Genomic DNA, 13,932 nt, shown 5'->3' on the forward strand with positions numbered 1-13,932 from the left:
TTAGCAGCCCCAGAACTAACAGGCAGGGAAAGATCAGAGATGATCTAATGTGCCCATTTCTTACTTTGGGTAAGACACAGGCTGTGGAACCAGGGCCAAAGGAGGCTGACATCCAGACTTCACACCCTCCCTTGGAGATATGATTTTGAGGCAGAATCAAAGAGAAAAGATGCTGGCATCTCAACATTTGACTCTGGCAGGATCAGCCTCAAATTTCTTCCCTGTGTTCCTCAGAGCTCAAAGGTCGGGACCTTGTTGTTCAGATGCCAAACTTGATACTCCAAGACCTTTAAGAATTTAAATTCTCATTTTCAGTTATCTCATTTCCTGTGCCCTTTAAATCAAGGGTAATATTGAAATGGATGGTGAAGTTTAAATAATGACTTAATTTTATTTAGAAAAAGCACATCTTTCTGCTTTTTCTTTTCCCTTCCTCAGAGACTAAAGCCCTGAATTACGTTGTATTTTAACCATTTAAAAGGAAACCTGTGCTGTTTAATGTGAGCACTTTAGAATGGCTGCCATACCTTCCTACAGGTCTTGATAAGGTTCCCCAGTATGTGCTAAACCATTTCAGAAATGACAGACATTATAATTATCAAAGAGAGAAGACTGATTTCTATTATTTCAATTTTAATTGAAATTAAATTTCAATATTAACTGAATTATTATTTCAGTATTAATATTTTCCTTAAATGAAAAATTAGATCTCAGCTATTTGTGAATTGTCTATCTGAAATACATTTTTTCCCTTGTTTCTATAGGTTCTGCCGCTCCTTTCGTTATACCAATATTTTGTCTCAGAAGTTTGCCAAGATATATGTAAATGCCTGGATATAAAGCTCCTTAAGGTAATGGTGTATTGGCTTTTAGTAGTAAATCTACATTTAAGTAGATTACATGTTATTTTTTTCAGTGACAAATTTATTGGTCATGTTGGGTTGTGGTTTTACATCAATTTAATTTTGACACTCCAAATTAATCCAACCATTTGGTGGAGCAGTCTGGAATTGTGTCTAAGGAATTCTAAAACTGTATGCCCTTTGACCCCAAAATATTATTGGTTTATTTTTCAAGATGTCAAATTAAAAGGAAAAGAACATATGTGATCTGGAATATTTATAGCAATTCTCTTTGTTGTGGCAAAGAACTTAAATTTGAGGGGATGCTCATCAGTTAGGAAATGACTAAACACGTTGTGGTATATGTGTTATATGATCATGATGGAATACTACTGTGCTATAAGGAATGATGAGCTGGTGGATTTTAGAAAAATATGGAAAGATTTGCATGAAATTATACGGAAATGAGCAGAACCAAGAGTTTGGTAATAGCGAAACTGTTAAAAAAAATAAGTTATTGTAAGCATTATAAATATTCAAATCAACTATAAAGAAAGTTGCTATTCAGCTCTAGAGGCAAAACTAATAAATAGAAGTATGCACAGTGTTTTATATATTTATATATGTTGTCTAATAGAGGCCGTTTTTAGTAGGGTAGAGAGGGAAAAAGGGAGCGAAACGGCTTGGAGCTTAAAATACAACAACAAAACCACAAAAATTTTAACACTCCTTGGTATGTAATTTGAAAAGAACTAAAATTAACTTTCAAATTATTTCAACTATTATGTAGGAAAATATAACTAGGCACATTTATATAGCTCCTTAGGTTTTATGAATTTCTTTACATAATAACAGAGATAGAGTGCTGATCCTGGAATCAGAAAGACCTAAATTCAAATGTGGTCTTAGAAACTTAATAAGCAGTGTGGCCTGAGGCAAGTTCCTTAATCCTGTTAGCCTCAGTTTCCTCATCTGAGAAATTTCTGTAGGAGGAAATGGCAAAGCACAGTTTGCCAAGAAAACCCCTAATGAGGCCCCAAAGTCAACTGAAAACTACTAAACAACAATAATAAGAACAACATAATAATAGCATTTTTACATAGGACTTTATGGTTTCATTGAAATTTGTCCTTGCAAAACTTTGTATTCCAGATTTTTTTCTCCTTTTTTCCTCCCTTCCCCCCAACCCCTTCTTTAGATGGCAAGTAATCCAATATATTAAACATGTGCAATTCTTCTAAACATAGAATTGTGGAAATATACACAAAAAAAGTCAGATCAGATCAAAAAAGGAAAAAAAAGAGAAAGAAAAGAAAATGCAAGCAAACAACAACAAAAAAGTGAAAAGTACTATATTGTAATACACACTCAGTCCTCATAGTCCTTTCTCTGAGTGCAGATGGCTTTCTCCATCACAAGACCATTGGATATGGTCTGAATCATTTTGTTTTTGAAAAGAGCCATGTCCATCAGAATTGATCATCGCATAATCTTATTGTTGCTGTGTACAATGTTCTCTTGGTTCTACTCATTTCACTTATCATCAGTTCATATAACTCTCTCTAGGTCTTTCTGAAATCATCCTGCTGATTGTTTCTTATAGAACAATAATATTCCATAACATTCATATACCATAACTTATTCAGCTAGTCCCCAACTGATGGGCATCCACTTAGTTTCCAGTTTTTTGCCACTACAAAAAGGGGTGCTACAAACATTTTTGCACATGTGGGTATCCCTTTTTCCCCTTTTAAGGATCTCTCTGGAATACAGGCCCAGTAGAGACACAGCTGGATCAGAGGGTATGCACACAGTTTTAATAGCCCTTTGGGTATAGTTCCAAATTGCTCTCTGGAATGGTTAAATCAGTTCACAACTCCATCAACAATATATTAGTGCTGAACATATTGTTATAGGAATCCAATGAAATGATGTATGATGCATTTAAATGGCACAAATATCTGGGGTCAGAACTCCAGATTTGGGTTCAAATCCAGCTTCATACATTTCCTAGCTGTATGATTTTAGGCTCCTCATTTAACTTTTGCTTGCATCTCTTTGCTCATAATATATATTTTAATTATTTTATCTGAGATTACCAGTGTTAATCAGAATAATCCTGAGTTCAGAGATATTTGACCCCATTTCTTCTTATTTCTCATTATTGTAGTTTAATGTGAGTAGTTCCAAATTCTCATTTTTTCTTTTCTTCTGTTTAAAGATTGAAGTCCTTATTGACTTAGGATTCCTTTCTGAAGCTTATAATGAATTATATAATCTTTGTCCTGGAAAAAGCGGCTTCTATACCACCCACACAGGTTCCAAAAATTTGGGGAAAAGTAAGGTAAGTCTGCAAGGTTAAATTAAAGCCATATTTTTACCTTTAAATGTTTTACTACTAAAATCTAAGGAATGAAGTCAAGTTGTTCTTGTGAATTTAAAGAGGTAGGAGACTTTTTACAAGGTGGGGACTAGGGGAACAATACTAACAGTCACTTATATGGGCAGGAGAACATCTTGCCCAGGATAGTGCTTTTTGGGTGACATGATTTGACCCATAGTGACCTTATAGATGCTCAAGAGTTAGAACAAACTCCTATGTAATGGCAGCCCAGTCAATGGAAATAGGTTATGCCATTGTGACTTGACTTCATTAAGACATCTGTAGCCTCTGGATGACGGCTACAAAACCAAAGATTTAGAAAAGTGGAGTGGGGAAAGTAATTGAAGGCCATGTGTAGGATGCTGAAAGTCATCAATAATCCAGTTTTCATCAGTTTGACTCATTTGAAGAAAATGATTCATGGCTTATTCTAGCCTCCTGCACACTCCCTAGGCCATGTTTCTATGTTTATTCTGATTGTTTAAATAATTACCAATTATTCTACAGGCTCCTACTGGTCCAAGCCTCATTGAAACATGATATATAGCCCTCGTTTTATATGGTGACACTAACAGAGCATAAATTCTGATGGGTTCCACCTGGCAGGAGAGCCCTGACAATAGATGAGATCAGTCATTTGGTCTGAAGAACAACTTATATGACCACAGAGGCACTTATTACCGTTGAATTGGTCCCTAGATTATGACTTCTTTAGCCATTGGAACTCAAGAAAATCCAAGAAAAGTAGCTTTCATCAGTCTTCTCGATCTAGTTTTTCCTTGCAAGGTACTGACATTAGTGTTATTGAGGGGGGCTAAGAATCACATTTGTAGATGCTTTAAGTGTGAGGTCTTTGTCCAGGGAGAAACAGAGTTAGGGGAAGGGGCTAGACCTATATTTGCTCATGGTTGTAGGGAATTCTAGGTGAGGAAATGCCTCCCAATGCAGGTTAGCAATTGGCTGCAAGTTAGTGTGAAAGAGATACTGCATTACGTGACATGGTCAAGGTTATAGTATGTGTTAAGGAGCAGGATTAATCTAGGTTCAGAATTTGGATTCAACAGGCACAGATTTAAATTGATGAACTACAGAAATTTATTACTGCTCAGAATCTTGATTTAAACCAGATATAAGAAAAGAGGAAACTTATAGCATAAAAGTAATGCGCACTTAACTAACACAGTGATTGCCAAGACAATATAAGAAACAGACAATATACAACATACATCATCACTACTTCAAGGAAGCACCAACATCTGAATTTCTTAAACTGGGAGAACTTGGGACACAGCTAGTCAGAGTTTCAAGAGGGAGCCTGTTAGGCAAGTAGCCCCAAACTTCCTAACTGAGTTCTCAAAGTCTCTTTCCACTAAGGAGCTTTTATAGGCTGAGAACAAAAAAGCACTGCACTAAATGTTCTCATTTGATATGTGACCCTTGAGACAGAACAGCTCTCCTCAAGTAGAAGGATGTTCTATCACAAGAGACCCATCAAAGAATACTTTTGGTCATTCCTTTAGGAGGATATGTTTACTCCAGGAAGTGGCCAGGTTACTGGAGTTAACATAAGTCTGCCGAAAATGATGTCCATTAATTAAGGTGACAGGAGGATAGCTAGTCCCCCTAACTCTCTGGACAATAAATATCTGCTGCTTATCAATGTGATTCATCTTGTTCTAAGTATGTTTGGCACCTCCCATGTAGTATAGGGTCAGTGGGATTATGACAATGGATGGGCCCTGGGCCTGGGGTCAGGATGTGTCTAGTGGGGAATGTAGATGGCATAGACAAAAGAGATGCTTATTTTTCTTTGAATAAATGTACATTGATAGTGTTTGATTTATCATTCTTGTTTCTCAATGAATCCTTCTTCCCCTCCTAGAGAATCATCTTTTATAACACAGAGTAAAAATAAACAAAAATCAATTAACAAAAACAAATCCCCCCAAAGTAATGGATGTAGCAAAAAAATCCATGTGTGGTGTTCCACATTCATAGGTTCCTACCTCCTCAAAGAAACAAGGGAGGTCTTTTCTCATATCTCTTCTTTGGGACTAAGCTTAGCCGTTCTAATTTCATAACATTCACTTTTGATTATTTTGTGGTGGTGATTCTTTACATTTATATAATTGTGGCCATTGTGTATATTGTTTTCTTGATTCTTATTTCTCTCTGCATCAGTTCATATAAGTCTTCCCATGCTTTTCAGCATATTCATAGTAGCACAATTGTTATCACAATTTAGAGGAAATGCTTAGAGTAAAATGAAATTAAATTCCAGTGGCCTTGTTATTCTGCTGTTATTTTTATTACAACAATGATGAGATGTTTCATTTTTAATATATACCCAATTTTGGTAATGTTAGGAATCCTCTTTTATAGAGTATGACCCTAATAAAAAAATTAATCTCTTCTAATTTCTTGCTTTGATTAATACTATTAAAGAGTAAAATCTGTGTGTTCCCTTTTTATCCCTAATTTCTTTATTTTCTATAAAAAAGCATTTCCTTACACTTTTTCCAATTTAATTCAAATTTTCTGCCCATTCAGAGATAATTTTACCTATCTTTCCTTATTCTGTGCTAAGGAATTGAATTGAGTGCTTAAAGTAGCCCCAGAAAGAATGGTCTTTGTACCTAGGTCTAAATTAAATCAAAGTAGAGCTCAGAGAAAATTAATGTATCCTGCCTTTTTGCATTTTCTTTTGCTTTGTTTTTCATAATAATTGGGACTCTGACCACTTTTGCCATAAGTTTTATTTCATTGCTTAGTGCTTTGGGAAAGAATGTAGTCTCCTAGAGTGCTGAAATAAGGGTTGGGGGTGGGGTATCACAGTAAAACATGAAAATATGGGTGGGATCAAAACACATTTATAGGTCAATGGAAATGGTATCAATTAAGTTGTGATAGAAAGAGTTCAGAAAACTGAGGTTTGAAGGACTAGGTTCACATCCCTGAACTACCACTGAGTATATCTGTGACCTGGGCACTTACAATATGCATCTCATTGGGTTGAGGTTTTAAACCATAAAATCCTAAACAGATATTAGCTGTTGTTATGCTTTACAAAGGCCTTTTAGCAGTTTATATTGGAATATGTTTATTATTTGATGCATATATGTTTAATATTTATATTATTGCATTATCTATGGTAACCTTTAACAAAATATAGTTTCCTTCCTTATCTATTTTTATTACATCTATTTTTTTGTTTTTGCTTGGTCTGTCTTGATTATTGGAATTTTTTTTTTAATTCTCCAAACCTTATTTGATCCTTGTATTATTGCTGTACTGAAATCATTTTTCCAGAGAGAATTAACTCTTCATTCTGATGGTTGAATCTAAAGTTTTCTCTCTATCTTTGCTCATTGCTCTTTGTGCCCTGGCTTTAGCACACATTTATGTGACCTCCTTGATGTTGTAAAGTCTTGGTTTTCCTCATGCCCCTCTGAGTCTTCACTTTGCTTCCTCCCTTCCTCCATGACAAAAGACATGTCCTCTAATATTCATTCAGTCTTTAGTGGTGCTTCATATCTGAGCATTCACTGAGCTCACCATTCTCAGAGATCAAAAACTATTTCATACTTGAAGATGATGTATTGACTCACTATCAAAAACAGTAACAAGTAGGATTTTTAAGATTTGCAAAGCACTTTGTAAACGTCTCCTCAGGTCTTAGTAACAACGCTGGGAGGTCGATGCTATTATTATTATTATTTCTATTTTAAAGAGGAGGAAACTGAGATAGACAGAGGTTAAATGACTTGGTCACAAGATTACACAGTTGAGTTCTAAGATATGATTTCAAATCAGGTCTTTGTGACTGTAAGTGTAGAGCTCTATCCATTGGGTCATTTAGCAGCCTTCAGGGCTTTTTTCCCCCTTTGCTTTATTCTTAATACTTTTTATTGATTCATTCACCATCTCTCCATTTATCTCTTATATGATCTTTTTCTGTGTGTCTCAGTTGGTATCTGAGGCCCATTTTTAAAAATATGACATGAAATCAAGCTAAGTGGCCCAAATGAAGATCAACCCCATTAACACAAGCATTTTTAGCACCATATTTTAACCAATTTTTGGTTTCAATTGTTTCTAAGTTATTTCCAACTCTTCATGACCCATTTTTAAAAACCAATTAGACTAACTTAAAATATCGGAATAAATGATTACAAAAATCCTTCTTTCTCTATTTTCTCTCTCTTCCTTTATCCAGACCCAGGTCCCTCACTGTGTACAAAGCGTGCTTACTTCAAGCCCAGTAGACTGGGTACAAAACCACTTGTCTTCCTTGTAAATCCTTCTTTGAGTGGTTCTCAGAGTTAACTACTCTCCTGGGCTTTCTTCCTTGTACCAGGATCCCAACTGCCCCCAACTCACTGTTCCCCCGTCCTTTCTCTTCAAAGGACATTTTAAAATAACTTTCCCTGTTGAATCATTTTATCCTCTCTGCTATCATTCCAGTCCTGTCTTCTTGTGATCATTCTGCCGGGTTTCTCAGCAGCTCCGTATTCCTCTTTTTCCCTTCTCCTTTTTCTCTTTCTTCTTTATCTCCTCTTCTTCTTCCTCCTCTTCTTCCTCCTCCCTCCTCTGATTCATCAGCAGTGATAACAATAACAATAACATATTTATACAAGGTTTATTGGGACAATGTGTCATACAGAGATTCTCATCTAATCTCACAATGACCTTGTGAATTGGACTGTCCAACCAGAATTATCCCTGTTTTGCAGGAACTGAGACTCAGACAGGTTAAGTAAAAAATAAAGTGTGGACTAGTAGAAAGAGTAAGCTATGGCAGTCGAGAAACGTGGCATCATATCCAGGTCCAGGGATCCCTCTACCCTAATGAGACTTTATATGAATAGTTGTGTTCTGATGCGTTTTAGGAAAGGATTGATAAGCTAGAGAACATCCAGAGAAGGACAGCCCAGAAGATTAATGGCCTCGAACAGAGATCCTCAAAGCATATTCCACAGGCTACATTCCCCAAGACCCTTTCAGGGAGTTTGCAAGGACAAAACTCTTTTCAGAATAAGTCTAAGATATTTAAATTCCTAGTTTAGTTAATATCTATACACAAAGTTCACATAAATAAAAGCTTTTTGAAGAGTGGGGAGTACAATTCTCAATAACTTTTAAAAGTGTTGTAAAGGGGTCCTAAAAAAGGTTCAGGACCTGCAGCCCTCAAGGATCTAGTAATAGTTCTTCTGGGGAAGAGATTTGAGGAATCATGTAGAAGAAGGGGTCTAAGAGCTTATACTGCTTGGGCAGCTCTAGGAAGCAAGGTAAAAATTAACGGAAGAACATGAAAATCTTGGCCATAATTAGAACTATCCAAATATGGAATGGGTTAACTCAAGAAAGAGTGGGCCATTCCTCACTGAAGTCTTTAAATAAAAGCTAATTACTTCCCATCATCCATAGCATAGAAGGGATTCTTGTCTAGGGTTGGGTTTAGCTAGAAAGATTTTTGAGCTCCCGTCTATCTCAGTATTTTGTAATTCTGGGAACTGAGAGTCAGGAAAAATAGTCTTGATTTGATTAATAGTTAACTGTGTGTCCTTGGTTGGACAATTCATTGAGCCATTATGGACCTCAGTTTACTTGTTTGTAAAATGGGGGTGTGTGTTAGATGAACACTCTGAGTTAGTTTCCTACCATCTTGGAAATTTGGTAGGGTAGCTCAAAAGAAAGATGGGCAGAGTTAAGGTAAAAATAACAATGATGTTGTACAACTGAGATGCAGAGGAAGAATAGCCACAAAGGCATTGGGAGGAGGAGGGCTTGTAATTCTGAATACCTACTCACATCAGGAATGGGTTCAATAGGTAATATTACATATATACCATGAAGGTATAGCACCCTCCAAAATCTATAAAGAAATAAGAGAGGAAGGATATGAATGGGAAAGCAAAGGATGAGGGAAGAAAACAAGAGACGGATCTATGGATGGGAGAGGTTAAGTAATAGGAAGGCAAATTATGGAGGAGAATTTAATTAAAAGGCAACAAGGGTAGGAAAGACATGTATGTGCACATGGGATCGGTATGGGTTTGTGTGTGTATGTGTCTATATATTTCTATACGTATACATAAATATAATTTTTCTTAAATGAAGCTTGCTTGGGATGGTGGAGGAGGATGAAAGAGGGAAAAAGAATAAAGTAAGTAGGGTGAGCAGCAGAGAACCAAAGAACAATTTACAAGGAAGTAAAGAAAAAAGGTCATTCATGAATATAATTTTTTCACTAATTTATATACTTTCTTGATCTGGTAATTTATTGTTATATATTTTGAATCCCTAATGGTCTGCTGGGCACATTTTGTTTTGCTTTATTTTATTTTGTATTTCTTTTCTGTTTTCCTTATTTTTTTTTACTCTTGTTTTTCAAATAAAAGAAGGAAAAAGAATCCAAAAAAATTGTTAGCCCCAAGATTTTATAGCCCCAATAACTTGAACTCATCCAAGATAACACAAGCAGCTCTCACCAGAGGTGGAATGTAATCCCAGGGGCCTCTTTCTCCTCTGCTTTCCTGACTCTTGACCAATACTGTAGAAGGCTTCTCCTTGGGTTAATTTATACTTTAAGAAGGAAAGTCTTTGTCCACTTTCCTGAGAGGGATGAATACTTTTTACTCACAGTTATGCTGCTGATGGTACAAAGTTTGTAAGAAACACCTGGATCAACTGGGACCATCTTTTAAAAAGATACTATAGAACATATTGCCATAGTAACACAATTATATTCACTCTGCCAACCTTAAAAAAGAACTCATACTAATTCTAATTTTGTGTTTGCTAGCTAGCCACACAGCCATTTGAAACAGGAAAATGTTATATGTCCAAAGGAAATATACAGGTAAGTAAAATATCTTTTTGTTATGTCATTATCTTTAAAAATCACCATCTTTACATTTTAAAAAAATATATATTTCATTAAATTAAAAAATGTAACATTCATTGTTTAAAATTGTTAATAAATTTTTTTCTTCCTCCATCCTGCTCCTTCCCCACCCTTTGAGAAGGTAAGCAATATGGTATCACTTATCATCATTGTTATTGGCCAGTATCAGGTCTGGCCTTTCTGACTTACTTGTGCTTTCTCTTAGAACAACATCGAGACAAACACAGACAGGAGGGCCAAGAATATAAGTCAGGCGGTCGGTTGACATTTACTAAGGGCTTAATATGTGCTAGGCAGTGTGCTAAGTGCTGGCAATACAAAAAGAAACAAAAGACAAAGATCTTACAGTCTCATGGAGGAGATAATAGGCAAATAATTTAAACAAGCAATATAGACAATAAATAGCACAATTTTTTTTTTGTGGTTGTATCTGCAGTACTGAGTACATAACATAGGATTAAAAAGTTCTTGTTGACCTGATTTAACTTGACACACACATGCGTACGTATATGTGTAGTTATACACATATATGTGCACATAAATTTGCATTATATTATACTTGCATATATTCTCATCAAAATTCACATTTCACATTAGATATTCAGCAGATATCCTCCATGATTCTAATGCTAGAGCTTTACCATTAGAAATTCCCTGCCTTTCTTTTCTTAAGCTTCATTCTAGTTCTAAGACAATTGTCTTCCTCAGAGTTGTTTGAGAGTTATTTTTTTTTTTGTCTTTTAATCAAACCTTATGATAAGAGAATTCTTGAACTTCCATGAAATTTCTCTCAGAGAGCAGAAAGTTGTTTCTTGGGTCCCATTCCATCCATTTAGTAATTCTTAATGCTGGCGAAAAGAATCGAATCAACTCAGAGAAAATGCCTTTGTGCCATCCCCGGTCCCTCCATCAACATGAACAAGGATGAATAAGCTCTATCTATATTCAGTAATAGCAATTTTAGTATGTCATGGAAGGACCATACTTAGCAAAGATGAGTTGTTCACATGTCTAGGAAGACATTCAGCCGCAATGGAACTGCTTTATGAATATGGATAGACTGGAAGTCATAGAGAATAGGATGGACATGCTGTTTTGCTATGGAAAATGACCCCAAATAATGCAGCCATCTTTTTATATTATTTCTGGGTTCTATTCCCTTGAAAAAGTTCTTTACTTTTCTTAAAGAGTTTTGAGAAGACTTTCTTTTCAAATTCATTTATGAGTCATTTCCATGTCATATAACTTGTGCTAGGAATGTACTTTCCTCTGAATAAAAGTAGCTTCATGAATCTCCTCCTTTATTGCTCACTTTCATTCCAAAGACTTCATTTTCAGATGCCTCATTTTTTCCCCTTGCATTAGAATGTGTAATGGATCTTGAGTTCCCTGCAAGGAGCCTGTACTGAAAGGGCTGCCATTAGGAAGATGTAATCACACATTTGTATTTCATTCAAGGTCCTAAGACCTCAGAAAGCTGAAGAGTATTTGTTTCCTTTCAGAAAGAAATGTCAGGTCATCTTTTCCATTTCTTCCGGCTTTCTCCTGTAGGAATAATTTTATGTATAAAGGAAATGTCACTCAGATCTTTTTCTTTTAATATAAAATGAGAATGGCAAAGTAATGAACTCGTTAGTTAACTAATTAAAATACTATTTTGGGGGCTGCTTAATATCTTTTAGATCGCACTTTTTTTTTGCATTGAGGGAAAATAACATTAAAGAATATTACTCAGTAATCTTCTGTTGATCCTTAAGTGTTTGTATATAATTATCATTGCTGATTGCATCAAAGTTATAAAAGAAGTACTGTCTTTACTGAAACTTGTCCAACTCTGGTAGTGAGTTATCGATATCCTAGATATGAATGCTGAGCCAACCAACTTGGGAATCTCTTTGGGATCTCTCTGCTGATGATGGGAGTCCAGCCTTTGGAGAAGGTAGAAGACGAGTCCTAGGAGACTTGATTTTTGAACTTCCACTTTACCTTACCCCATGACTCTGAATGCCTATTTTCCTGGCAGTGAATCCAGTAGTTTCATTTTTTCCTAGCAATGATAAGGCCAACAACAATTGCCCACTTTCAGGCAGAAAGGTAGAGACAGAAGCTATAAGGAAGCAGAATTCAGGATTAGCTGGCATGTGCCCTCCTCATGAGGTATTGGAGGAGAATTGGATGACCACCTGTTGAAGACATCATAGATGTCTTCTTAATCTGGGGGATTCTTCGGGGAAGGCATGGGGGATATGGGAAGAACCTGTGAATTATTAAGAAAAAATGAAAAAAATTATCTTTATTTTCATTAATTTCTAAGGGAAATTTAACATTTCCTTATGCATGTGGACAATAAAGATGATTCTGAGAAGAGGTCCATAGGTTTTGACAGCTGCCATCAAAATCTGGCGCCATGATCCCAAAAGGGGTCAGAGCTCCTCTTTTAAGGAATTGACTTGGATGCTCCTGAAGGCCAGCCCTGGCAGCTTCTAGGAATTGCCCCATGTGGGCAGACAGAAGTTCAATGTGCTTGCCCACTCCTAGTCCTAATCAACTCCAAATTCAACACAGTTCCATCCATTTGGGTTCAAGTTCTTTTAATAGACACTTAGATGAAATACAAGGGTCTAGACTTAAGCGTGAGGCATACAAAAGCAAACTCAAGAAGCTTCTAATATATTGAGAAGGAAAACATGTAAATATGACACAAGGCAAATAAGATGTAGCAAATGCAAAGAGAGGCAGGTGGGAGGGGAGGAAGGAGTCCCCTATAAAGTGCTATGAGAAATTTCTAACAAATTCTGTGAGAGCAGTAATGAAGGTCGAGGGGAACTAGCTCATATAACTTCTGATATGAACTCAATCAGAACAGTTCATGTCAAAAGTTTTGTAATTTATAATTTATTCCAGTACTGCCATGTGGCTCAAATATAGGAGAAGAGAAGGCAAAGAATGGCAGTTACCCAGGAGTGGTCTTGAACAGAGTAGGGACAGTGGGGGTTAAGAAGATGATTTGTGTGAGAGGAGAGAGAGGAGAGGAGTGGGGCAGTGATAGCTTCAGGCTACGAAGGAAAAGTTAAGTAGGAAGATGAAGAGGGAAAACAGGGGACCGAGTTTGGAGCATCTTAAGTGGTGAGAGAGGTAAAGGAACAAAAGGGGGTTTCAGCCTTCTGGGTCTTGATAGGGGAGCGCCAGAATTGGGGAATGCTTAATGGATGATAATCCCTGGGTAGGGCAGAGGTAGAGTAGACGTGGAGGTCATGAAAATTGAGAATTGCAGGGATCAGGGTGTCTCAGAGCTTGGCAAAAACAAGGACTGAAATGGAGCGATAAAGAAACCGGTGGACCTCGAGTGGGAGGAAAGGGCAGAAAATGCTGACTGCTCTTTGGGACAGGTATTACCTCCTACACAGCCTCACCCGACATCAGAATCTCAGCATCTCGGCTGGAAGGGACTTAGGAAGTCACCCAATCCAACTGAACCCTTCTGTCTCTCCTTCCAGACAAGTAGTCACCAGGTCTCTTCATGAGAACCTTCACCGATGGGGGGCTCATTACTTTTCAGATAAGCCCATTAGCTCTTATTGTTCAGAATGGATTCCTTATGTTGAACTGAAACTGTCTCTTTCTATCAGTAAAATGATCTGAATTCTACTTTCTGGAACCAAACAGAGTATCTTCCCTCAAATGTGACCCAGATCCTTGAGAGCAGGGACCACAATGATTTTTCTTTTTGTCTCCCCAGTACCTGACACAGAGAAGAGTTTCATTGATTCGGAGATGTAGGCCCATTTTCATTCATTTGT

At 36.7% G+C, this 13,932-nt stretch overlaps 1 protein-coding gene across 4 annotated transcripts in view; it reads left to right on the top strand.

Moving 5' to 3' along the window:
- CFAP54 (cilia and flagella associated protein 54) overlaps window positions 1-13,932 on the top strand; it is a 279,694-nt gene that overhangs the window by 173,500 nt on the left and 92,262 nt on the right. For all 4 annotated transcript variants that reach the window (XM_074271318.1, XM_074271319.1, XM_074271321.1 and 1 more), the window contains 3 exons: window positions 765-851; window positions 3,064-3,186; window positions 10,031-10,087. In XM_074271318.1, the coding sequence (XP_074127419.1) occupies window positions 765-851; window positions 3,064-3,186; window positions 10,031-10,087 (267 nt within the window). The remainder of the gene's footprint in view (window positions 1-764; window positions 852-3,063; window positions 3,187-10,030; window positions 10,088-13,932) is intronic.

This window comes from Sminthopsis crassicaudata, chromosome 5, assembly GCF_048593235.1.
Source record: "Sminthopsis crassicaudata isolate SCR6 chromosome 5, ASM4859323v1, whole genome shotgun sequence".
In the NCBI taxonomy this organism is placed as follows: domain Eukaryota; kingdom Metazoa; phylum Chordata; class Mammalia; order Dasyuromorphia; family Dasyuridae; genus Sminthopsis; species Sminthopsis crassicaudata.